Genomic DNA, 24,260 nt, shown 5'->3' with positions numbered 1-24,260 from the left:
ACTGAGCAGGGAGCCTGATGCAGGGCTCCATCCCAGGACCCTGGGGTAATGACCTTAACCGAAGGCAGACGCTTCACCAACTGACCCACCCAGGCACCCCTATGGCTTTGCATTTTTAATCTCTAACTAGAGAAAAAATAAGTGCCTGGAGGGCAGGGCTCCACACCTGCCTTGTTGACTGTACCACTCGCGCCTTTGCTCTGTTTGTGAATTCTAAACCGTTATGGCTCCTGACAAAGGCAGAAATGCAGAAGGGTAGAGCGTAAGCCAATGAAGGAAGAAGAGAAGTACAGTCACATCTGAGGGAAAGATAGAGGAGGAGGGGAGGAGGGAAGGGGCCGGTAGAAGCGGAGAAGACAGGTGGGGTGATGGGAAAGATCGAGAGCATCAGGTGTGTACCACAGTATAGGTCACCACCAAGGTCGTTGCCATGAAGGCATGAGGAACATGCAGGTAGCAAAGATCCGGCCAAGTCAAGAGGCCTAGTTTCCCCATAGCTTGGGGAACCCTTCTACCCATTCCTCTTGGCCTGCTATGGGCCGCTGGTGGTTAAGGAGGGCTCTCATCTAGAGTTTGGGGTCACCTCTCTACTAGTGTCCCCTACGGAGCCGGAGACTTGAGAACCACCTTCTAGAGAGGCTTCCCTCCCGCTCTGGGGGCTCTAGTTTTGAGGGTGGTGTTCTGGAGCCTACGCCAGCCTCCCAGCGTGTCAGGGCAGAGGAGTGACCCAAATCTCCTTGTGCAGAATTTGGCTCTCCGTGGAGGAGAAGGCAGAGCCGCCTCACTGGGAAAAGTGTTGTCCCGGGAGGACTTGGGACGGAGATGTGGAGAACTGCCCAGTTTTAAATGAAAGGGAGAATATGGTATTGAGGGGTGAGGCAGAGATTTGCTGGGGAGAAGAACGGGGGCGATGTTTTGTGTAGGAACCGTCTGTCAGAGGGTGCTACAGGGTGAAGCCAAGCGCCCCCCTGGAAACAGGAAGCCTTGTTCTGAATGGCTGAGACCTTAAAGCTGTGTTAAAACCACCTGGGAGCCTTAAAAGCAAAAACCAAACAAATTATCAATGTCTAGTCCTGACCCCCAGAGCCTCTTAACTGGCCTGGGCTGCCTTCTGGTCCGCAGCAGTGGTTTTCCAAAGTTCCCATGGACCTTAACGAACAGCTGGGATTCCTAACACCGGTTGGCCACAGCGGCGCCCAGGGTGGTCCCTGGACCAGCAGTGGCAGCATCACGGGGAGCTTGCTAGAAATGCAAATCCCTGGGCCCTACCGACCCCTGTGAACCTGAAACTCAAGGGATAGCTCCCGGCAGCCTGTGCTTTTATGAATCTCCCAGGCCATTCTGACTCGTGCTGAAGTTGGCACACCACTGTTTGTCTTTGTTTCGTTGTTGGGTCCGCTTCTCGGGTGAAACTCGGTCTTCTCAGCGGGAACACGGGGATGACAACTGGCGGCTCACAGCGTTCTGACCTGAGGATGTGTGTGTAGAGCGCGGGGCCTCCCAGGAGGTGGCCCTCTGTGAATGGTGACTCTTAATGTTAGGACAGTGTTGTTACTGTTTTCACGCTGCTGTCGGAGGAAGCACGAACCTGCTTGGCTGATTGGGATGCCGTGAATGGCAGCTGGTCACGGTTCTAGCGGCTACCTCGATGGGACGGGTGGTGTCGTAGACTTGGAAACCTTTGTTTCCAAGGCGCTGTGTTAGGCTCTGGAGAGTTTCCTAAGGAACAGGAGAAAAGCCAAGGCTTCCTCATTTTCTGGAATGTTAGACCTCAGCCAGCTGTTTCCAATGTCCTAGCTGGGAGCAGCGAGACCTTCCCAAACATGGAAGTGGTATGGGACTTGCATCTAGGCGGGGGCTCTGGGGGAGGGTGCATGGGTGCCAGAAGGGTCTGCCTGGGGCTTGGGGCCTGAGGGCAGGTATGGGAAGAATCATCGACTCCTTCTAGATGCCCCTGTGCTCCGTGGTGAAGGGGCATGGGGTGGGGAGGCAGTAGCCACAGCACCTATCACCGGGGCCGTTCTGGAATCTTCTGGTCTGGTGTGGCAGCCTGACTGACCCGCTGCTGGCCAGTCTCCACGGGGCTCAGAGGGGGCATCTGTGTTCCTTTGCCCTGAAGAAGGGAGCGGGCGGGAGTGTGAGGCTGGCGCTGTGGGCATCCTTCTCTCCTCTGGGTACCAGCTTCCCACAGGAGCTCCAGGGGGCTCCTGTGAGGCTGCATGTTCTTAGCGCCTGGTTACTTGGATTGTGGTTTGTGCGGGGGTTGAGGGGGGAAGGATCGGGCTGAGCCCTGGGTTGTGTGAGCTTGGTGGGGGCCCTGCCTCACTCCTGTAAGTGCCTCTGGTGCACTTACAAACCATCATCCTTGCAGGGTGGAAATCCCAACCAAGATGCGAGTGGAAAGATGGGCTTTCAACTTCAGTGAGCTGATCCGAGACCCCAAGGGCCGGCAGAGCTTCCAGTACTTTCTCAAGAAAGAATTCAGTGGTGGGTCTTTTGATTTTTTTAATGCCGTTTTTTTTACTTTTAGGAACACTCCCGTCACATCTGGCGTAGGGTTTCGAGGATTTCTCAGTCGATGTGTTCCCAGCTCTGCTGCTGTGCACCCTTCTTGGACGTGTCCTTTCCATCCGTTCCAAGAGGGCCCCCCAGCCGAGGGGGGGGGATTGACGCTGCTGACGAAATCCACGCAGCGCGCCTCCCAAACGCGAGGGCTCCGTCCCCTCTTGCTGTTCCCACCTCCTCGCGCTGATTCTGGGGTCACCGGTCCAAGAGTCCCCGCATCCCCTGCCGCTAAGCGCAGCTCGTGGGGGGACCCTGGCCAGAAGGGAAGCGGAAAAGCGAGATTTCCCTTTTTGTCTGGCGGCCTGGTTTCCTTCAGCTCCCTGCTTCTCTGCCCAGGCTGTACGTTCGATTCACCTGGGGGAGTTTTAAAAACACACCTGCCGGATCCCTTCTCCAGATGCTCCTTTTACATTGGTTTGGGTTGGGATACCCACAGGTCTGAGAACTCCCCAGGTGATTCTCCCACGTGGCTGTGATTGAGAACCACGGTCTCAGCCCCCGCTCTGCTGCCCATGTACGGGGGCCGGTCTCGGGGGACAGGCAGGGCCCCGTTTTATACTCCATCTCGGGGTGTCTCAGCATGGTAGGGAGGCACCCGTAACCTCTTAAATACACTACCTGAGAACCACCTGGGAAGATCAAGACCCTCTGCTGGAAGGTGTGTTTTTATGGGGTTTGATCACTTGCTTACTGACTCCCCAGCCTGCTGGGTATCATCATATTTAATCTCCATTCTCAGCTGCTTGCTCCCAAGACCCATTTGTCTATGGGCTGCGCCTGGAACTAATCCCAGGGGACGTGCCATTCGCCTGTTCGACTGCCTGATGCAGCGCATTACATCATAATACGGATTCCTGACAATCCTTCTCTCTAATCAAGCCTAATTGCCATGATAGGATAAAACCCAGAATAGATGATGGGAAAGGCAAGTGCTTTTAGCTGGGGCCCCGGGGCCCCGGAAGCAACTCCAGAGGAAGGGGATAGGGTGCCATCTAGTGGCAACATGACAAAGTGCACCGTGGGCTTATTTTCCGCCCCCCACAACCAACCCCGTTCTTGGTTAACAGTGAGAATCCTTTGAAAAGAAATCCCTGTGTTATTAAAATAGCATTTATAGTGATCTCTGGGAGAGATTCCCGAGGCCTCAGGGGTAAGCAGGGGAGATGAATCATGAGTTTTCTCATTTAAATGACATTAAAAAAACACGGAGATCTACTCATACCATAAACACATGTACCATGTAATTCCCACGCCGTAATCCTTTCAAAGGCTGCAGTTCCGGGGTTTTTCGTATATTCACAAAGCTGCACAACCGTCATCACTGTATAATTGCAGAACATTTTTACCACCTCACAAAGAAACCCCTTACCCATTAAAAGTCATTCCCTCTTCCACACTCTTCCTCTGTCTGCCCCTCCCCCCACCTCCCTCTCCCCCACCTGGGTGACCACGAATAATTTATTGTCTGTCTTCATGGATATGCCCATTCTGGACATTTCACATACATGGAATCATGCGATGTGTGGCTTTTTGTCTTCTTTCACACAACATAGTGTTCCAGGGTTCATCCCTCTTAAGAGTGTTTCCTTCCTTTTTATGACCAAATAATATCCCATTGTATGGGTAGACCACGTTTCGTTGATCCATTCATCCTTCGGTGGCCTTCTGGGTTTAGAAGGGCTAGAATGACTAACGCTGCTTTGCACATTCACGCACACCTTTTTGTGTGCTCGTTTATTTTATGGCAATAAAGAGTCATCACATAAAATGTATCATTTTAGCCGTTTTTTAAATGTGTGGTTCGGTGGCAGTCGGTACACTGACGTTGTTGCGCTCCGATCACCACCGTCCATCTCCAGAACCTTTTCTCTTCCCTGAAGGAAACTCTGTCGCCGTGAAGCACTAATTTCCCCCATTCCCTCTCCCCCCGCCCCCACCAGCTCCCAGCGACCACCATTCTCCTTTCTGTCTCCATGAATTTCTCTATGTTTGGTACCTTGCAGAAGGGGAATCGTATCATATATCATATGTCGTTTTGTCCCTTTGGACTGGCTTATTTCTCCTAGCGTAACGCCTTCAAGGTTCATCTATATCGTCGCCTGCGTTCGCATTTTATTCCCGTTTAAGGCTGAATCGTATGGCCCTGTACGTCTGTGCCGCGTTCATCCGTTCATTGACCGATGGACATTTTTGCTTCCACCTTTGGCTGCCGTGAATAGCTGCTCGTTTCATTTTAACCTTAAGCAACAGCTTGTCTTTTGCCTGGATAAGGAGGTCTACGCAGCACTTGACATGACACTGACTGGACGTCATTTTAAAAGCATCGCTGGCTTGTCTTGTTATGCCCGTGACCTCAGGCCTAGGAACACCCCGAAGCTCATGTTGAAGAGGAAGGACCTCTCTAGAGTTGTGGGACAGACGTCCACTAGTTGAGAATTGTGCTGCTTTTTCCATTCTGACACACCTGGGAGCTTTCTGGCAAATGCTATGAAAAGTGGCGGGGGATCCCCACAGCGTGCCACAATATACATGCGGGCACACGCATGTACAAAACACACATGCACACAGTACATAATTGCACACACACACACACACACTCACACACACACAGCCACTTGCTCTCCTACTGGTATGATTGTCTTTACTTTCTCAGGCAAAAACGACCACCTGGGATGATCGTACCCCAGTGCTCACACCCCCTGTGGGTGCCTGGAGAGCTGAGTAGGGAGTTGGAAGTTGAAAGGAAGGGAGGGCTCAGGAGGAGACTGGGTTGCCTCCTGGGCCCTGAGGAGCTGAGTCTCTGTGGCTCAGGTGACCCTCTGTGAAGTCCTTCCCTGAGGTCCTCTCTCTGAGGACCTCTGGCTGGACTCTGCCCTGTGGGGGGCTGCCAGGTGGGGTGGTCTATGCCCACAAAGTGGGCAGCCGTCCCGTGCAGTCGCTGAACGTGGGCACAGTGAACAGTAGCCTTTATGAAGAAAGCCTCTCGGGACTTGTTCACAAGCGGGTCCCAGGCTCACTGGTTCAAGCAGGCTTTGCTCCAGCCAAACTCCAGGGCAGGAAAGGCTGGGGCAGTCCAAGGGGGCTGCTGTGAGCTCCGACCTGTGCGTCGCCTGGGAAAGGCCAGTGGGCACGGTCGCCGCGTACGGCTGCACAAGTTGTGCACTCCAGTCTGCTTCACTGCAGAGACCACCTGTGGGGCGGTTGTGGGTTAACAACGTTCTCCTGGGCCCTGGAAGTAAGACCTGGCTCCTTCTCTTGAGGGCTGTCCTGCCCAGCCTCACAGCCTGCTCCGGCCAGTTTTGCAGACGGGAGAGGCTCCCTGGGCGGCGGGGACTGACTTGGCCTCCGCTGACCCAGCTCTCTTCTTCACTCTTCTCCTCTCCTGCCGTGTTTCCTGCCTGCCTTTCCTCTGCGTGACCCCTCCTCCCCACGCAGGGGAGAATCTGGGATTCTGGGAAGCCTGTGAAGATCTGAAGTACGGAGATCAATCCAAGGTCAAGGAGAAAGCAGAGGAGATTTACAAGTGAGGACTCATCGGATGGTTGGGAGAGCATCCCCGTGGGCCACCCCGCTGTGCTAGAGGTTGAGAGGGAATTGGGGGGGGACCAATCCACCCGCCGTGCTGTCCATAGATACCTCCCCACTAAGGCTTGGGGCTCCTTGGAAGAAAGTCTGGGAGGAGCGTGAGGTCACTGCCCTCTCCAAGGGGACTGTGCTCAAGAGTTCAAGCTGGCTGCCCCGAGTTATTGTGTGATGCTTTGTTTTTGAGTAGCCCCCCTTCTTTGTCCCGAGAGGGGTGCATGCGTGCATGTTTGAGAGAGAGAGAGAACAGGTGGCGTAGGGAACCCCCCGCCCCCGTCCCCAGCCATCTAGGGAAATGAAGACCATAACGGGAGGGAGCTTCCCCAAGTCTCTGTACCCAGTGCACCAGCTTGGGGTACAAATGTGGGTCCTCTCTTATTTTGCATGGAATGGCTCTAGACCCCACAGCTCCGTGTAGCAGTGAGTCTGTTCTGCTCCAGGCCTGCTTCTTCCCAAAATTGCCTTCCATGTTACCCAAGAACCTGAGGTTTCAGTTCACAAGGCCAGGCCTGCTTCTTATGGCCCGGTGGGGAGGAAGAAGAGGGGGGCAGAGACCCCCGCACTGCTGAGTGCCCGGCTGTTGAGATGCGTGCCCTCCCTCTTCCCGAGCTGAGCCGGGTGGGCCTTGTCTTGCTGTGGGAGCCTCCCTGCCAGCCCTTCGCTCTGCACTGGTCCTAGTGGACGCCCTTTGCTCTGCACCGGTCCTGGTGGACGCCAGACTTGGGCCCCAAGGGCCCAGCATCTTCAGTTCACACCCACACACGTAACCGTGTTTCTCAAAGCCCGAGCGCTGAGCTGGGCTGGGCAGGGCCCTTGGCAGCCCCCAGACCGTGGCATCGAGCTCCGGGCAGCAGGCCAGAGGGCCCTTCCCCTCTGAGCACTTGCCACTTTGGACCTCTGGTGTCTGTCTGTCCTTCTGACCGACTCAGAAGGGACCACAGCACCTTCTGGGAAGGCGCCGATAACACCGAAGGGAAGAGCTGAGGTTTCGCTCCTCATACTTGGAGGCTCTTGCCCTTTCTTAGGAATGTCCCTGGCTCCGCCCCCAGGGAGAAGTGGGGGTGCCGGCGGGACTGTCCTTCCAGGAAGGTCCTGGGACAGCCACGCTCCCAACAGTGGTTCCTGACGGCCTCGCCCACCACCACACACACAGAAGTCCGCTAGAAAACACCTTGCAGCCTCCGCCTTTCTATCAGCTTCTCCCCAGGCTTCCCCATGACGTCATCGTCATCTGAATTCCAAAATTTTAATGTGCAGCTTCGGAGGGTGGGAAATCACTCCCGGATTTCTAACGCCGAACAAATCAGAATGGGAAACGTTGGAGAGCCGTGCAGCTGAGTTTGGGTTCTCACTGGGGCCGTCGGCAAGGGCACCCCGGCCACCCAGCCTCCGGGTGCTGGGACTGTGCGCTGCCTCCTAACTCAGCCTGTGAGGTTCAGCTCTAAATACCTCTAGAGCGCCTGGCTGGCTCAGCGGAACATACCGCTCTTGGTCTGGGGCCAGCAAGTTCCAGCTCCACGTTGGGCGCAGAGATTACTTAAAAAAAAAATAAATCTGAATACATTTAGGCTGAACCAAGGGAGAGCAGAGGGTCTGGAACACCTGCTTGGAACGGCCTAGTTCCCTGTGGGCCCCAAATCCTTGTCAACAAGGCAAAAGGCGTTAAGTTGGAAACTGGGTTCTTTATTCTAATGGCTGGTGTTGGCCTGCTTTCATTGCCAGTGACCCGCTTCCTTCGGGTGATCCGAGTCACGGTCCTCCCTCCTGCCCAGGCAGCCGTGAACTTTTCATTTGCCAGCTCGGTCGAGCTGCCAGCTAACATCTTCCTCCCTGCTCCAGGCTCTTCTTGGCCCCAGGGGCAAGACGGTGGATAAACATAGATGGCAAAACCATGGACATCACCGTCAAGGGGCTGAGACACCCTCACCGCTATGTGTTAGATGCGGCGCAGACTCACATCTACATGCTCATGAAGAAGGTAGGTGGGCTCTGCGTGGACGGTCATGGGGGGCTGGGCGGCCCCTCCCTTCTCGGGCACCTGGGAGAGTCTTTGGAGATGGGAACAGGGGAAGATACCGTGTGGCTTCTGCTTGGCTGGTGTTGGGGTGCAGGATGGTCAATGGCCTTGTTGCCCCCATCCATTGGTCCGGAACGTCCCTGGGCTTCCAGTCTTGGCATCTGGGGGACAGGGGGGACCACTGGCAGATGCTGTGTGTGTCCTTATGGGCTGTCAGTCTGCGACAGTGGTCTGGGCACGCATGCCATGGGTGGTGAGGACGTTGCTGGAATAGGTCTTATTTACCGAGGACTCGGGAGCAGCAGTCACGGTGCAAAGCATGGGACTTTGTATCGGGGACCACCCATGAGGCAGGACTTGCATCTCCAGAGTCTGGTTTGTCCAGGGTCTCCTTGGAGGTGGAGTCGGGAGTCAAACTGTGTCCGCCTGCCTCCCAAGGCTGACCTTAGTCTCTACCAGGGGATAGTGGCCGTTCTGGTGGCCCCAGCCCGAAGCACGTATCATGGGTTGGGGTTGGGGGCAATTTAGTATGGGAAAGAGACAAATTCGGTGTGAGGATGGTAAAACCCAGTGGGAATTCAGGTAGCCCTTCTGGGTTATTAATAAAAGTGAACATGGTGGGAAGTTTTAGGAAACTGTTGAAAAAAAAAAAAAAGAAAGGGAAGGCTGAGACAGAAGTCAGTCACTTCCTTTCTTAAGAAATTAGAATTTGGGGCTCAGCATTGGCCTAAGAGAGGTTGTCCAGTTGGGTTCTTAATTGGTGTCATAATAAGACTTTGTTCAGGGGCCCCTGGGTGGCTCAGTAGGTTGGGCAGCTGACTCTTGATTTTGGCTCAGGTCATGACCTCAGGGTCGTGGGATCGAGCCCCGCTCTGTGCTCAGGATGAGTCTGTTCGAGATTCTCTCTCTCCCTCTCCTTCTGGCCCTCCCCGCTGCTTTCCCTCTCTCTCTCTCTCTCTAACTCCCTGTCAAATAAATAAATAAATACATCTTTTTTTTTTTTTTAAGATTTTTTTATTTCTTTATGTAACAGAGAGTGAGAGATCACAAGTAGGCAGAGAGGCAGGCAGAGAGAGAAGGGGAAGCAGGCTCCCTGCTGTGCAGAGAGCCCGATGCGGGGCTCGATCCCAGGACCCTGAGATCATGACCTGAGCTGAAGGGAGAGGCTTAACCCACTGAGCCACCCAGGTTCCCCTAAATAAATACATCTTAAAACAAATAAGACTTTCTACAGTTGCTTTAATTGCACAGTACTATAGTTATTCCTCTTATGATAGAGTATCTCTAGAAATTTTCATTATGTGATGACTGAGTGGTAAATTTTTATTAGCATCCCTTAATTATTATATTTAGTCTTTGATGTATATTTGTTAGAAAGAAACACTTTTACTTTGCTTCTAAGATATGTAATAGTTTAGAATTTTCACCAAGCCACATTGCCTTCTCCACTTGCTTCCCATCAGTGGGGTTTCTCTGTTTGTCCTGTGAGGAGATTCACAGGAAGGTGCCCTTACTAATGGTCTTCCTTTGGGTTATTTTCACATACATTTTGATTCTTAAAAATGTGGTTTTATACAACCTCTCACAGAGACATGCAGGGAAGCCAGATACTAGGCAGAACGAAATGGCGTGGTGGGTAACTTGAGATCATTGTATACGCTTAGCGGACTGTGTGTCATTAGAGGCTGTGTCCTGTGCCAGTAAACTCAGTGTGACCCGATGATCCATAATCCCCACTCCCAGAGTGTCGTGGTTTTCATAACTTTTAGCCACCGCCCAGTCTTTAGAATGGGACTCTTTTGATAAACTTAAACAACTCTCAGTCCCTGGGTTGTCACTGTGGACACTGTCCCATATTTGTTAGAACGAGAGTTTTGAGTTGACTTGGAGAGACTAGCATTCATGAAGCCACTTCTTGGAGCCTGCCCAATGTCCCAGGAAAGAGCCACACAAGAGAAATCTGACTCTTGGTGTTTTTTGTTTTTGTTTTTGTTTTTTTAATTCTCTTGCTTTTATACCCCAATTCAGGGCAGAAAAGGATGTTTGTTGGCTTTGAGGTGGGTTCCAAGCTCATGGCAGCTCATTTTTTGGGGAAAGGAGGTACTGGAGGGGAGTGGTGGGATACAGATGTCCTGTCATCTTATACGAGCCTCATGGAAAACCCTCCCCCACCAACGCTGATGTTCATGTGGGGGATTAGAGACCACGGAGCCGCCGAAATATGAAAGAACCCACAGAAGGCTTGTGAAGACTCCCACGGCCCCATCCCGGGAATTCCTGATTTCAGGGGACTGTGTGGGCCTGAAGATGTGCGCTTCTGGCAATTTGCCAGTGAACTTGACGCTGCCGGTCTGGGACCGCACTGGAGAACCACTCTGCTTTAGATCCTCATCTGAATGCCTTTCCCACCAGGACACAGATTCCCTGAACTTTGCCATCTTGGTGCTCAGGGAGGGCTTGAAAACAGCAAAAATAGTCCGTTGATTTGACACTTCTCCTCTCTTAATCACTGTTTTTCTCTTTTTCCCCCTAGGATTCTTACGCCCGCTATTTAAAATCTCCCATCTATAAGGAAATGCTGGCCAAAGCTATTGAACCCCAGGGAACCACCAAGAGAAGGCAAGTGGAGACTCCGGCAATTTGCCGGTTGCCTGCCGTTTTGTTTACAGGGAGGGGAGGGTCTTCTTTTCAGCCAAGTGGCCACAATGGAGATAATTCACTTGGTGAAAATTTTGGGGACCGGGAAGGATTTCTTAGGGGTAGGATGGCCCTGTTGGCTTCATGGGAGTCTAGCAAGATTTCCATAGTAATTCCTGCTCCTGAGTCGGTTGGAAAAAGGGCAGATTATCCCAGTGATCACTGCCCCAGTGCAAAGGGAAGCATCTTGTTGGTTTGCTAATTGCTACACTTCCCCACCTTGGAACTGATTTGTGGGAAGTAGCTTAGCCACATCCTAGTATCCTTGGGAAGTCCTAAGACCTTAGCAAAGCAGACTCCACCCGCGAGGAAAAAAGGGCAAGGCTCCTGGGGGAGATGAGCACTGACATTGTGAGCAACCTTGTTGACCCCGGCGACCGCCTTTTGGCAAGTCCCCCCGCTAACTGGTTTGTGCTCATCTTCCTCATTGGAGATGTGGATCGTCTCATCTGGCCGAACCTGTGGGCAAAGGAGGACATGTTCTGAGGGCCAGCTGGAACTCTTTTTTGGAGGAAAAAAGAAAACTCTGTAGGGACTGAGGATTCCAAAGAGGAACGAGATGACAGCTTGAACAAAGACATGGGACTTTGGGGGAGGTTTTCCCGGCGCCAGCGCGTGGCTTGTCCCCCCCGTGGTTAGTAAACGTTCCCCTGTTTGCCGGCTCAGCCCACGCTGGGCTCTTTTCCAGTGTCGCTGGTCAATTCAAAAGAGGGGTGGTTGGACCGGAGCCTTTATTAAAGGAGCTTTGAAAAAAAACAAACCAACTTGGTTTCATTCTTGAGGATAATGGCCCTGTTATAAAAAGGAGAGAAAGGAGGTCTCTGTGGTGCCATTCTTCTAGGTTTACCGGGGAGGGGGGGGGAGTTTAGCATCCCTGGGGGCTTGAAAGTGTCTCCTTTAAGCCACAAGAAAGGGGGAGGGGGGTAATCGCTCTCGAAATTCTGCCAGAAAGTGGAGGGAAAGGAAGGAGAGTCTCGTATTTCTCTCTCCAGACATTTTATCAGTTGGGGCAGACCTGACGAATCAGCTGGGCTCTTTTCTGGAGCGCCCCGGGTGCTGGGGTGCTGGGGATGGCGGGAGGCCCCAGCCGCACCATGTGGCTTTGGGGTGGGGAACTGTGGTCTGAGAATGTCCCTGTGAGTGAGAAGACACGGGTGGATGTTCTCGTCCCGAGGGGCGCTCAGCCCGTAAATGTGGGGATTGCGCTGGGTGCATTTGTCCCAAGGTTCGAGGGTGTCAGGCAATGTATGAACCTTAATTTCTCTAGAAGAAGTTAAATTGAGCTCCAGGCTTCCCCTTGGTGGGGCTGGTGGGAGACCCAGTTTCGGTCCTGATTTACTAGTAAGGGGGTCCTCACCTTCCTCCCTAGGGCAGATCCAAGAATTCTCTGGGCTTTTGTGCTCCGGAGCTTTGGGGACCTCCTCGGTTTTAAATCCACTGTTGCTGCTGAAAGGCCTGTTTTGGGGGCATGTGGGTGGCTCAGCTGCTCCCCATTTCCTGCCTCACTCAGACACCTGGAGCTTTGTCCTGTGCCCAAGGCTGTGGTGGGCAGAGTTGGATCCCAAGAACCCATGTGTGCCTTCGGTCAAGGTTCTGACTCACCCCATGTTTGCACCCAGTACCGCCAGCACCCCCTCTCCAGGCCTCTCCCTTTTTCTCTGCGGGCCCGCCTCATCCTCTTGGACAGCCCAGCGCTCTCCCTCCTTCCCAGATCTTTGGCCTTTGAAAACAAATGCTCCAGTTCCCCCTGAGGCCAGAACCCTTGGGCTTCCAGTGTCAAACTCCTCTTGCCCCCTGCGTTTAGGAAGAGCCCACGGGAGGTTAAGCTGGCACATTGATTTCCAAACATTCTAGAAGGTATGTTCTCGCCACCGTAGGCAGTCCTTCTTGGGCCTAGCCAGAAACCTGATGGCAGCTGGTACTCACCGGCTCCTCCTCCTAAGGGGGAGAAAGAGCTAAGGTTGAACACGCCCCTGAGGTCCCCCCACCTGGGGGCTCACTGGGACAATGGGGGAACAAGCCCAGGTTCTGGTCCTGCAGCTCTGTCTCCCATTGGGGTGGCCGCATCCCTGCTGGGTCAGCTGGGTGGCTTTCCCCCAACCGCAGCCCCGTCCTGCCTTCCAGCTCCGGCCTCCCTTTCATGCGGCGCCACCTGCGCTCCAGCCCGAGCCCCGTGATCCTGAGACAGCTGGAAGAAGAAGCCAAGGCTCGAGAAGCAGCCAACACGGTGGACATCACCCAGGTCATGAGCAAGCTGGACCGTAGGAGCCAACTCAAAAAAGAGCCACCTCCGAAATAAATCCGTGGCTGCCGGGGGCGGGGGGGGGGCGCTGCACCTGCGGGAGGCCAGCAAAGAGGCCCGGGGTCGGTCGGAGTCTAGAGGATGCCATTCCGCGCTAGTGGGGCACTAGAACGGCCAGGGTCACCCCAGAGTCCCCTGAACACCTTCCCGGGGGCCTTCCCAGGACCTGGGCAACTAGAGCTCATCCTCCCACTCCAGCTCACCAAGGGACAGGGTCGGCAGGGGTGCGGGGAGGTCGCCTGACTCAGTTGCTGTGTGACTGCCTGTCTCCCTGAGGGGCTTCTTGTAGCAGGAGCATAGAGAAAACGGGCTGCTCTGTGTCCCACATTTGCTTTGGAGAATGAACGAGAAAGCCTCCCTCCTCCCTCCAGGCATCTTTCTTTCAGGTACATCCATTTCACACAGCTTCATGAAGCTCCTTACCCCACTTCTCCAGTCAAGACGCTGCTTCTGAAGCAGTCTGAGATCCCTCCAAGGCACTAGCCGCAGGGTCCCCTAGAGAGGCACGTCCCCTGGACATGTTGCCTCTTCGCAGAGAGGCCCTGCTGAGACAGGGCTGGTCAGCTTGTTCCCGGAAAGAGTTACAGAGGGTCCTTCCCTTTTGTCTCTCCACACCCCGATACCTGCTAGGGGAATATGTAGCTGGTAGGGATGAAGGACTTGGGGCCAGAAGCCTCCAGAGCAGTCAAAGGAAAATGGCCTTCTGCTGAGCATGGTTTGGATAAAGGAAAGGCGCTGGTGTCTTCATTCGTGGGAAGGGAGAGGGCAGATAGATAACTGGACATTTTCAAGACGAGTTAGGGTCAAAGAGGATACTCCCCCGGATCTTTTTCGAGCTGTTGGTGCTTCCGTCCTGTATAGCTGTAGCCTGGGTCAGCCCTGTGGTCAGGGTGGCGGAGGAGGGCAGTTCTAGCTCCGACCTTGGGAGGACTACGCTCTAGGTGAGGACCAGTGAAGGGTGTTACGGCAAATACAAAAATGTAGGCGAGGTTCTCCGCCCTTGAGGGGCTGACAAGAGTGTGTGGATGCAAACGGCTGCCACGTGAAATAGAAGGGGAACTGAATGGGGTGGTGCACAACACCCCGGGGGCACGCAGAGGCAGGAGAGGGTCGTCTGGCCTGGAGGACCGAAAGGGGCTCCACTGGGAAGTTCTCTTGTTTGCTAGACAAGGAGCCACAGGTTCTGGCCCAGTTTTGGGGTGTCTGCTGCTGGGTCCCAGCAGGTGGCAGCTGTCCCTGCTGGCCTTGTTTCTGGGAGACAGATGTAACATAGCCCCATGAAGTCTGTTGGAATCTAGATAGCTTTGAAAGCAGCCCTTGTTTGGACACTAGTACTGATGTATTTAAGTGATTATGATGGTCTCTGTCATCTGTGGACTTAGGTGCCGTCTCAATTCCTTAATGGTGTATTTTAAATAGCTTGAGTTTCTCTACCCATGGCGGTTTCTATCTAATGCTGGACTCTAGACTCTGGGGTAAAGTACCAGGATTTCCTCTGTAGCATTTCATCCTCAAGTTTACTTTTTAGAGCGAGGACTGTTCTGGTGAGGTTTGGGGTAATACGAGGGCTAGAGACAATAGGTAGATACATCGGATAACGGGCGGCATCTGGTAAGTGCTCAATAAATGCTGGCTGCTCTTACCAGTGTTACAGTCTTCACTGTCATCCTCATCCCCACCGTCCTCCTCTTCACAACACGGTCATCACCGCTGCTGTGAACACCACCATCAGCACCATCGCCCCCACCACTGCCGCCATCATCGCCACCATCGTCGCCACCACCACCACTGTCTCCACCATCACCATCACCATCACCGCCATCATCACCACCGTCACCATCACCACCGTCACCACCACCATCACCACCAACATCACCACCATCATCACCGCCATCACCATCACCATCATCATTACCACCATCACAATAACCAGCATCATCACCACCGCCATCATCACCATCACCATCGTCCCTACCACCATCACCACCACCATAACCATCATCGCCACCATTGTCACCATCACCACCACTGTCTCCACCATCCCCATCAAAATCACCACCATCACTACATCACCGCCATCATCACCATCACCACCATCATCATCACTGCCACCGTCACCACCGTCACCGTCACCATCACCACCGTCACTACCACCATCACCATCACCATCATCACTGTCACCACCATCACCATCAGCACCATCACCACCACCATCCCTAGTAGCATCTGGTCTCAGGGTAAGCTTGGGCTTTCTCGCATCTGTCAGTGCAATGCCATACCGTGATTCATTAGTTTTATTATTTAGGGCATTTCCTAAGGTGTGTTTACAGCTTTGTTTCCCTGAACCTTCGTGCTTCTCTACTCTCTCAGAGTCTGGCAGTGTGGCCCTCCCTGCTCTCCAGCGGCCATTAGGATATATTTGAAGGGAGGAGAGTGGGCACTGAGGTCATGTCCTCTGTCTATGAAGGACTGACTAGCAACAGTGCAGTGACTTGTCCGTCTTTTGGTCCCAATCTTCACCACGACGGTAAGGGGGCGGTCTTGGGCTGGACTGTGCCAGATGAGGTGGTAGGTAGGAGGAATAATGTGTTCACCCTTGTGGAATTTTCTCCACGGAGCCCACTTTGCTTATTGGCTTTTGGAGGCAGTGGGAGAAAGGAGAGCAAGGAGGGACCGGAGGGGGCGCCATGTACACTGCATGTTGAACCCGAGTGTGGCTCATGGGATGTGGGCCTCCAGGTGGCTCTGAGGTCTCCCGCAAATTCTCAGCTGGTTTCTAGGCAGAAAACGAATTTCATCTCTTTGCACCGCCTGCTTTGCCTTCCATTGAAAAGCCTGTGATTGTGTTCTCGTGTCAACGTACCCACTCCATTTCATGCTCCTCTCCCCCTTCTGTTGGCTCCCTGCATAATAAAACAGCAGCACAAGATGAAACAAAGCGAGCTCTCAGAGCTTCACTGTGTCTCTGCGTGTCACATTTCTTTGCTACGTGCCTTGCATGCCGCTGCTTCCCTACCTCGCACCCGCGGTGGGTGTGGCATGGGCTGGAGGGGCGGGGCTAGGTCTCTGTGGGAGGGGCCAGAGTCCTGGGGGGATAGGCTAAAAAAGGGGTCCAGGGCCAATGGGGCTATGGCCATCTGCCCAGAAGAAAGGACCTTCTTGGGCCAGGTAAGTCAAGCAGGACATGGCTACATCCTCACATCCTCACCTGTCCTGTCATTCAGCCTGGAAAAGAAAAGTGTGGGATGAGGAGGAGGGCACAGAATTGGGGTAGAGGGAGGCAAATGGAATGGCCCATCCTGTCATAAGCTGTATGATCTTGGTCAAGTAGTCATCTCCACGAGCCTCAGTTTTCTTATTTTCTTATCTGTAAAGTGGGGCTGATATGAGTTCATCACAGATTCTGAGCAAGTGGGAGTCAAGGTAATGAACAGGAGGTGGGATGTCCTAAGTTTATTGAAGGGGGAGAGTTTGGTGCCTCTCTTTCTCTCTCTTGCCAAAAGCCCATTTCCCCCACTTTGGTGTTCCAGCCCACTCTGCAGGACCTCAGGTCCTATCTGAGCCCCACACGCAGGGGATGACATATGGATAAGTAGAAAGAGCAGGGGCTCTGGAGTTACACACTCCTGGGGTTGAATTCTCATTTAGTTGCCCTGTTAATTGCCCACTGCTGTGTAACAAAGTCGCATGGGCACCGCTGTTTATCAGCTCACAGTTGGCCAAGTGAGGCGGGTTGGGTGCTCTGCTCATGGTCTCACACCCACGATCACACCAGGCTCCGGTGTTCCTATCGGGGGGCTCTTGGGTAGAGCCTGTTCCAAGTTCATTTAGATTGTTGGTGAGATTTCAGTGTCTCATTATAGGATTGAAGGCCCCAGTTTTGGGGTGGGTTTTTGTTTTTGTTTTTGTTTTTGCTGACCGTTAGCTGACGGCTGTACTCAGCTCCTAGAAGCTGCCCCAACCCCCCCCTCCGCGTTTCCCTCTTCCACCTTCTAAGCCAATAATGGAGAACTTCTCCTTCATTGAATTCCTGTCATGCTTCCACCCCTCTGACGTCTGTCTCTGGCCCCTCAACTCAGATCTGAAGTTCATGTGATGAGGTCAGCCTCGCTCAGATGATCCTTTGTTGATGTCACCTGTCATAGCCCGTGGCCTGGCCGGGGAGTGGGACTGTCATGTGACCTTTACAGCTCACACCCACCCTGGCAGACAGGGCCAGAATGTAGGGCCCACGTAGCAGTCCACCTGCCACGGTCCCTGGTGGCTGTGGGAGGCTCGGGAGGGCGATGAACCCTTCTGGGCCTCAAATATCTGTTCTCTAAAATGGGGGAGTGACAGATACATAGATTACCTTGCATATAGTAGATGCGTGATAAGTGATAGGGTCATACTCTTTCCCCCAAACTCTTGTCTCCTGAACCCTTCATTAGGGCAAGCTTTCCCCTTTGTTGTTATTCCTTTTTTCACAAAATATTTTACTTATTTACTTACTTTAGAGAGAGAGCGGGCAAGAGAGCATGTGAGTAGGGAGAGGGGCAGAGGGAGAGGGAGAAGCAGGCTTCCCGCAGTGCAGAGAGCCCAATGCGGGACTCGATCCTAGGACCCTGAGATCACAACTGAGCTGAAACCAGGACTTGGACGTTCTTGTCTGCAGACTGTGTCCCAAGTGGAGACCCTTGTCCCATAGAAGGACAGTGTTGGAAGCACAGGGCAGGGCTCCTCAAACTCACTGGGCATGATAACAAAAGTGTGACCTTGGGTGTCTAGTAGAAGACGCTTTCCCTCGATGGCACCCACGGAGAGTCTCCTTCGGTGGATCTAGCTGGGGCTGGGATCTGTACTTGCAGCAGACCCCCGGGGTGATCCTGAGGTGGACTGATAAGCAGGCCCCCGCCCCTTGGGACGTGCAACTCGCTGTGAACTACACCGTGAACTCCACAGCCCACAAGCCTGGTTTCCAAGCCCGCCCCACCATCCCCAGTGACCTGTCCTTGGGGCTTGCTTTTCGAAGCATTAGTTTTCTTATCTGTAAAATGGGCATAATGAGAGTTGGGCACCTCACCAAGTGGCCCCGGAAGAAAGTGCAATGATCCATGGAAAGGGCTCAGCCCAGAACCTCGTATTTGCCAGTTCTCACTGCATATGAACAATGCCGTTTATAATGAGTCTGTCTGCCCAGGGACCACAGGTCTGGGCCTTGACTCTGGTTTGTTGCCTGTGGGTGTCGGAGCAGAGGAACGGAATCAGCGACTCCCAGCTGCTGTTTCAGGATGGAATGGAGCTGGGGTTTCGGGAGCTGGTGGGGGAGAATGGAGACCATCCCCCTGGCCCCCGTGGCAAAGCCTTCTGTGGCCTCCTGGCCCTTCTTTTCCTCCAAAATCTGTCCTTGGCTGTGCCTGCCCTTTCCTCTTCAGGTTGGGATCAGCTCACTCAGGTGACCTGGAAATCAGGCCACACCGCAAGGAAGCCAGCAGCCTCCAGCTCAGCGCCCAGAGCTGCCCTCTTGTGGCCCAGTGCCCAAGGCAGTGCCCAGGCCCCGCGGGCAGGCAGGCTTCTCTATGCTGGGCGTCTGGGTGGCCATGCCAGCTTCCAAGAGGGTTTGCTGTTCACTGAAGTCAGGGGCAGTGTCTGCCCGACTGTCCCAGAGGGTCCCCCTTCCCCATCAGGACCAGCACACCCTCTAGCTGGGCTTCGGTGTGGTGTGAGGCCACAGCCGGCCTTTAGGAGGGGGCCTGGCCAACCGGGCTGATGGGACCTTGGAGGCCCATCTGTGGAGGAAAGAGAGGGGACAGCAGACAGCCTCCCTGAAAAATCCCATTTTTAACTTCGTCAGCTCAAATCTCCCTCGGGTGTCTTTGCCGGAAACCTGCCTGGTCTGGCACTCCCGTCCCCTTGCCCCTTGACTCCAGGGCCGCGGGAGCCCAGGGAATTTGAGAGTCTCCCCTTCTCTGATCATGTCCAGGCTCCACATCGGCCTTTTTTTCTGGCCACCCTACAGTGCTGCGGGAGGCACGGGCTGGTGCTGGGGCTGGGCAAAGGACGTCCCCAAAGGACGGCCAGTGGGACGTGGGCCGGGACTCAGGACCAGGTGGGTGGTCTCAGGCCTGGCAGAGTCATCAGGGCCTTCTGGTCTCACCGCCATGCTCTGTTGCCCATGTCTAGGTGCCTCCAGTCCTCAGGCTGGGCCCCAGGGTAGAAGCGGGATGGCCCGGCGTGTGCCGGGTACTGAACATCGTTCACTGGGGAGCGGGAGTTGAGGGGCAATTGGAAATCCTAGCCTGGGCCCACCCCAGCACCCGTGCGGAGGAAGACCAGCACGGGATGTGACTGCCCAGTTCTAAGCACCATGGCCAGCGCTAGGGGAAGGGCAGGCCCCTTGGCATGTCTCAGGTGGCTTTGGGCCCCCTTCCCAGCTCCCCAGTGAGCAGACACAGTGGCTGTGCTCAGGGTACCAAGGGGCTAAGTTGGCAGAGGGCCCCGTCCATCAGCCAACACCACTCACTCTGAGCTCTCTCTCTCCTTCCCTGCAGCCGGGCCAGCACACTGCTCCCAGCCCTCACCTGGCCGTGTACACCGGGACCTGCGTGCCCCCCTCTCCTTCCAGTCCCTTCTCCCCGGCCTGCCGCTCCCCCAGGAGGCCCTTCCCCTCACCCAGCCGCTTCATCAGGAGGCCCAGCAGCGCCATCTGCCCCTCACCCATCAGGGTGGCCTTGGAGAGCTCGGAGCAGAAGGGGGAGGCCAGCGGGTCCATTGCCTGCCCGGGGCCCTCCGACACTGACATGAGCGAGGCCTGCGCCGTGGAGAATCCCTGGCCCCGGCCCCAGCCCAAGGCCCCGCCCAAGGCCCGCGTGGCTCTGTCCTTCAGCAGGTTTCTGAGACGGGGCTGTTTAGCTTCCCCCGTCTTTGCCAGGCTCTCTCCCAAGTGCCCCGCTGTGTCCCACGGGAAGGTGCAGCCCCTGGGGGATGTGGGCCAGCAGCTGCCACGGCTGAAATCCAGGAGAGTAGCGAAGTAAGAACCAGAAGGGATCGTGCTGCGTGTGTGCGCGTGCGTGTGTGCACACACGTCTCTATGTATGCATGTGTGCACGTCTGTGGGTGTGCACGCACATTTGTGTGTGTGAGGGTGCACGTGTGCACACTTGCCTGCGTGTAAGCTTCCACATGTGTCTGTGCACGTGGGTACGTTTCCACATTTGCCTGTGTGAGCACGTGCGTGTGTGCACATCTGTCGGCGGGCATGCATGCATGTCTGTGGTGGGTGCTGGGGGCACTGTGGCTTGACCATGGTCTGGAACTGGGGGCTGGTGGGTTGAGTAACGAGGATGCGAAGCAAGCAGACACGAGAGCAGGCTGTTTGGCCTCTGGATAGTTTCCAGAAACTCAGCATTGTCTTCCCTGCTTCCTGAGAAAGAAAAGGAACAGGTGTCTTTCCTTTCCATCTTGTTCCCCCTTCTGGGCTGCCCACACCCTGCCCCATCACCTGGTTAACCTAATGAACCCATCGCACCTTTAAAGGGCAGGGAGGGTCAGTGGCGGCTGTGGGAACCACAGGGGGTAGGGACTCCAGTCCCCTCCCTGTCCGAGGTGCCCTCGCCTCGCTGTGTCCCCCTGCAGGCTCCCGGAGGGGCGGGCAGGGATCCCTGCTTCCGCAGTCATTCCTGTGAAAACCGCTGTGCCCAGTCTCTTCTGACAGGTGACCCCTCTCTACTCCGTTTCCGAGATCTCCTGATCTCCAAGAACCCCACGTGTGCTGAGGCACCTTACGGGGTGCAGAACTCTCTGAGGGGTGCCCGATAGCTCCCGGACCAGTGGCAGAAAGGAAAGTGCAGACCATGCAAAACTGAGAATCAGCCCCCACCTTTATTTGGTTTGGGGGAGACAGTCAGGGGCATCCCTGCACCCAAGCAACCTGCTCCTGTGTTTGGCCTTGCCTGGCGTGGGAAAGGAAAGCTCCCTGCAGAGGTCTCGGGTTGCGTCCCCGGCCCCTGCCTCGAAGCATGCGTGGGGGACCCGCAGGGGACAGAGGTGATTGTCTCTCTGCTGCCTCTGTCAGTCCAGGCAGGCGGGAGGGGGGGTGAGGGTCGAGGGTGAGCCCGTCCATCGATTCTTCCCAATTAACCCCGCTCAGGGAATATTCTAGCTTTGCGGCCACTGCCATGCCGCCCACACGGACTTGGGGCTTTTAAGGGGCTCTTTGCTCAGGTGTCACCACCAGTCTAGCTAGACTGAGGATTCCGTGCAGGCATGCCCTCCGGGGACCTCCTGAACTCCCCAAAATCACAAGAATTCAAGGCCCTCAAAACAGAAGCTAAAGCATCTTTTGACTCAGCCTTAATTCAGCAGGAAAATAGGAGTCCCTTGCCTCCGCCAGTAAAAGAGACCCCTTGAGCCATTTGCTGCACCCAAAGCTTTTGGCAAATACACCTGCGTGTCACCCTTCTCCGGGGATGTGAGCGAAGCAAGGATTTGGTGTCCTTCCTGTCCCCTATGCACTTGCTTTCTTTTTGTGCCTGAAGCTTTTTCCAGATCAAAGTGGACGTGCCTGCACGGAGCAGGGCCTGCCTGATGGACCCGGAGGATGGCGCGACAGGAGACTCGGGTGACCAGGCCATAGAGAAGGAGGTCATCTGCCCCTGGGAGAGCCTGGCCCAGGGGAAAGCCAGCTGAGCCAGGGGCCCCGAACCAAGAAGATGCTCCCGGCAGACCCCGCCAGATGGGACCATGGGCATGCTTGCCCTCGAACCGAAGTGCATTGCGATCACATTTGGGGGCCAGAGAGACAAGATGGGTTGAGTGATGGGGACATGTGCACTGGTTGGGGTCCCGATGGCCAATTCCTACCCTTCTTCCTGACTTTCCCTCCCCTGGGCAGAAGAAAGGCACGTGGATCAGACGACTTTACTTGCTGCCTTAAAACCGATAAAAGGTTAACTTGTAAGGGTCTTTTGGATTGGAATGTTAGTGTGTGTCTGGTTTTATTAGTTAGTTAGGAGATACTACTTATGAGTTTATGTGCTAAACTCATTTTTGCTTTGGTTTTAGGGACAAAGGGACATTGAGTCACTGTCAGGAACTCCTTCCCTGTCTACATGGGTTTGTGCGTGACGCTCTTATCAGCGGAACTCCCCAGAGTGTGACACCATGCAGGAAAGGGGGTGCTGGGGAAAGGCATCTTTCTAGAATGCCAGGTGTGCTGTTTCAGATCCACCAAGAAGTAGAAACAAGATGGGATTAGATGGGTAAGGGATGTATTGGGGGAAACACCTGTGGAGCATGAAGCATGGAAGCCGGAGAAGGGGGTGAGGGTCTTCAGAGCGTGTGTGGGGCTGGCCTCTGGGGAAGCCGGCAGGGAGAGTCTCAGATGGCAGTGCAGCTCCCAGAAAGTTTTGGCCACGTTGCTGGGGTGTCCCTGAGGCAAAGTCACCATTGGGGGTGTCCTCTGTCTGGCAGGAATGGTTCTGCCTTAAGACTTCCACATGCAAGGTCGTTGGCTGTTGACACCTTGGGGGAAGCCCGGCCCCGGCAAGGACACACTGGTGGCCATCGGTCCATATGCTCCCTGTGGCAGGAGATCTGAGCAAGCATGTTCCTGTCCGATGCATGCAATCTGGTAGGCACCCTGGAGGTGGTGCCCCACCCTTTTCTCCAGGTCGTTTACTCAACAAGTATTTATTGAGCCCTTCCTATGTGCCAGGCACCATGCTAGGTCCTAGGCATGCAGCTGTGGGTAAGACTCCTTGCCTTCTGGAATTCATCTAGAGCGGTGGTTCCCAACAGGGACAGCTTTGCCTCTAGCAGACCCTGAGGAGTGTCTCGAGATGTTTTTGGGTGCAAGGAATGCTACTGGCATCCAGGGGTAGAGGGCAGGGTGCAGCTGAGATTCTACAGAGCACGGGTGAGTGTCCTACCCGGTCACTAGAGAAGGTGATCTTGTCCAGTACACGAAGTGGCCTTGCTGAGGACTCCTAGAACGGAGGTTACAGGTTACATCTGGGGCTGCTGGCCAAGCGCTTCTTGTCTCTGGTTTCTGCCCAAAGCCCTGACGTGTTACCTGAAGGGGTCCTGCTGGATTCTGATGGGATTAAACAGTGGGCTGAGGTTAATGGCTACACAATAAAACAAAACAAAACAAAACAAAACAAAACCAAAACCAGAAAACATCTCTTAAAAGTTGCACGGAAAGTTGTCACAGGGGAAAAAATTCAAGTGTGTTGCCAAACCGCTCCTTGTGCCCCTCCCCTTAGTTCTTGGCTTCATCAGATTTTGATCAGTAGACGAGAGCCCCTCACTTACTTTAAATGTTGGACAACTTACCTTATCGAGCCCATGCACCCTGGGGCTACTGAGTCACCCGTCCTGATACGGAGCCTGAATGGTGACGAGGTGAACGGCCCACACCTGGGCTTGCCAACCATGCAGGGAAACACAGATGATTTCGTTCGGAGGGAGCATCTCATTTTCCATTCTATGGAATCCACTCCTGGAGGCTTGAGAGTCTCTCATGCAGGCATAAGGAAACTTCCTCCAGAGAGTACAGAGACTGGGCTGGATCTTTCTTGGAAGGCGAGTAGGTCGATCATTTGGTGTCTCTATTTGCAAAGCTGGTCCAACACGAGATCACAGGCAAAACAATCCAGACCCTTCACCTACCAGCGGCCAGCATGCCCAGACTCGCACCCTACAGCTATGGGGCTCTGCTCCTAAGCCCCCAGGGACCTAAAGAGAAACCAAGCCCACGCGAATCTTCAGCATCAAATACTGAAGGCTGCAGCATTTGCTGGTCGGATTAGGTGAGGTCCAGACTCAAGTGCAGTAACCGAGAGACCCAGAAGGTAGGAAGGAAGGGATTTGAACATGAAGGAGTTTTTGACTCTGTGACATCATTGCCCAAAGCGGGGAGGCAGACAATGGTGAGTTGGATTCCAGGGAAGAGAGGAGATGTAAGGGCTCCAACCATCCCCTAGTCAGTGGCACGATCATTCTCCACCTAGTCTGGATATTAGAATCTGCTGGAACCTTGAAAGATCTCGATGCTCAGGCCACACCCAGTCCAATCAAGTCAGGGTCTCTGGAGGTGGAGCCCTGGCATGAGGATTT

General features: G+C 54.4%; 1 protein-coding gene across 2 annotated transcripts in view; it reads left to right on the top strand.

Moving 5' to 3' along the window:
* RGS9 (regulator of G protein signaling 9) overlaps positions 1-22,101 on the top strand; it is a 63,030-nt gene extending 40,929 nt beyond the window's left edge. For both annotated transcript variants that reach the window (XM_045986484.1, XM_045986483.1), the window contains exons 13-19: positions 2,372-2,487; positions 6,001-6,088; positions 7,987-8,125; positions 10,698-10,783; positions 12,986-13,103; positions 19,694-20,172; positions 21,680-22,101. In XM_045986484.1, the coding sequence (XP_045842440.1) occupies positions 2,372-2,487; positions 6,001-6,088; positions 7,987-8,125; positions 10,698-10,783; positions 12,986-13,103; positions 19,694-20,172; positions 21,680-21,830 (1,177 nt within the window). In that variant the 3' untranslated portion in view covers positions 21,831-22,101. The remainder of the gene's footprint in view (positions 1-2,371; positions 2,488-6,000; positions 6,089-7,986; positions 8,126-10,697; positions 10,784-12,985; positions 13,104-19,693; positions 20,173-21,679) is intronic.
* The last annotated feature ends 2,159 nt before the right edge of the window (positions 22,102-24,260 follow it).

The sequence above is a fragment of the Meles meles genome, chromosome 18 (genome assembly GCF_922984935.1).
Source record: "Meles meles chromosome 18, mMelMel3.1 paternal haplotype, whole genome shotgun sequence".
NCBI lineage: Eukaryota > Metazoa > Chordata > Mammalia > Carnivora > Mustelidae > Meles > Meles meles.
The sequence above is the reverse complement of the archived record's forward strand: the minus strand, read 5'-3'. Positions and strand labels throughout refer to the sequence as shown.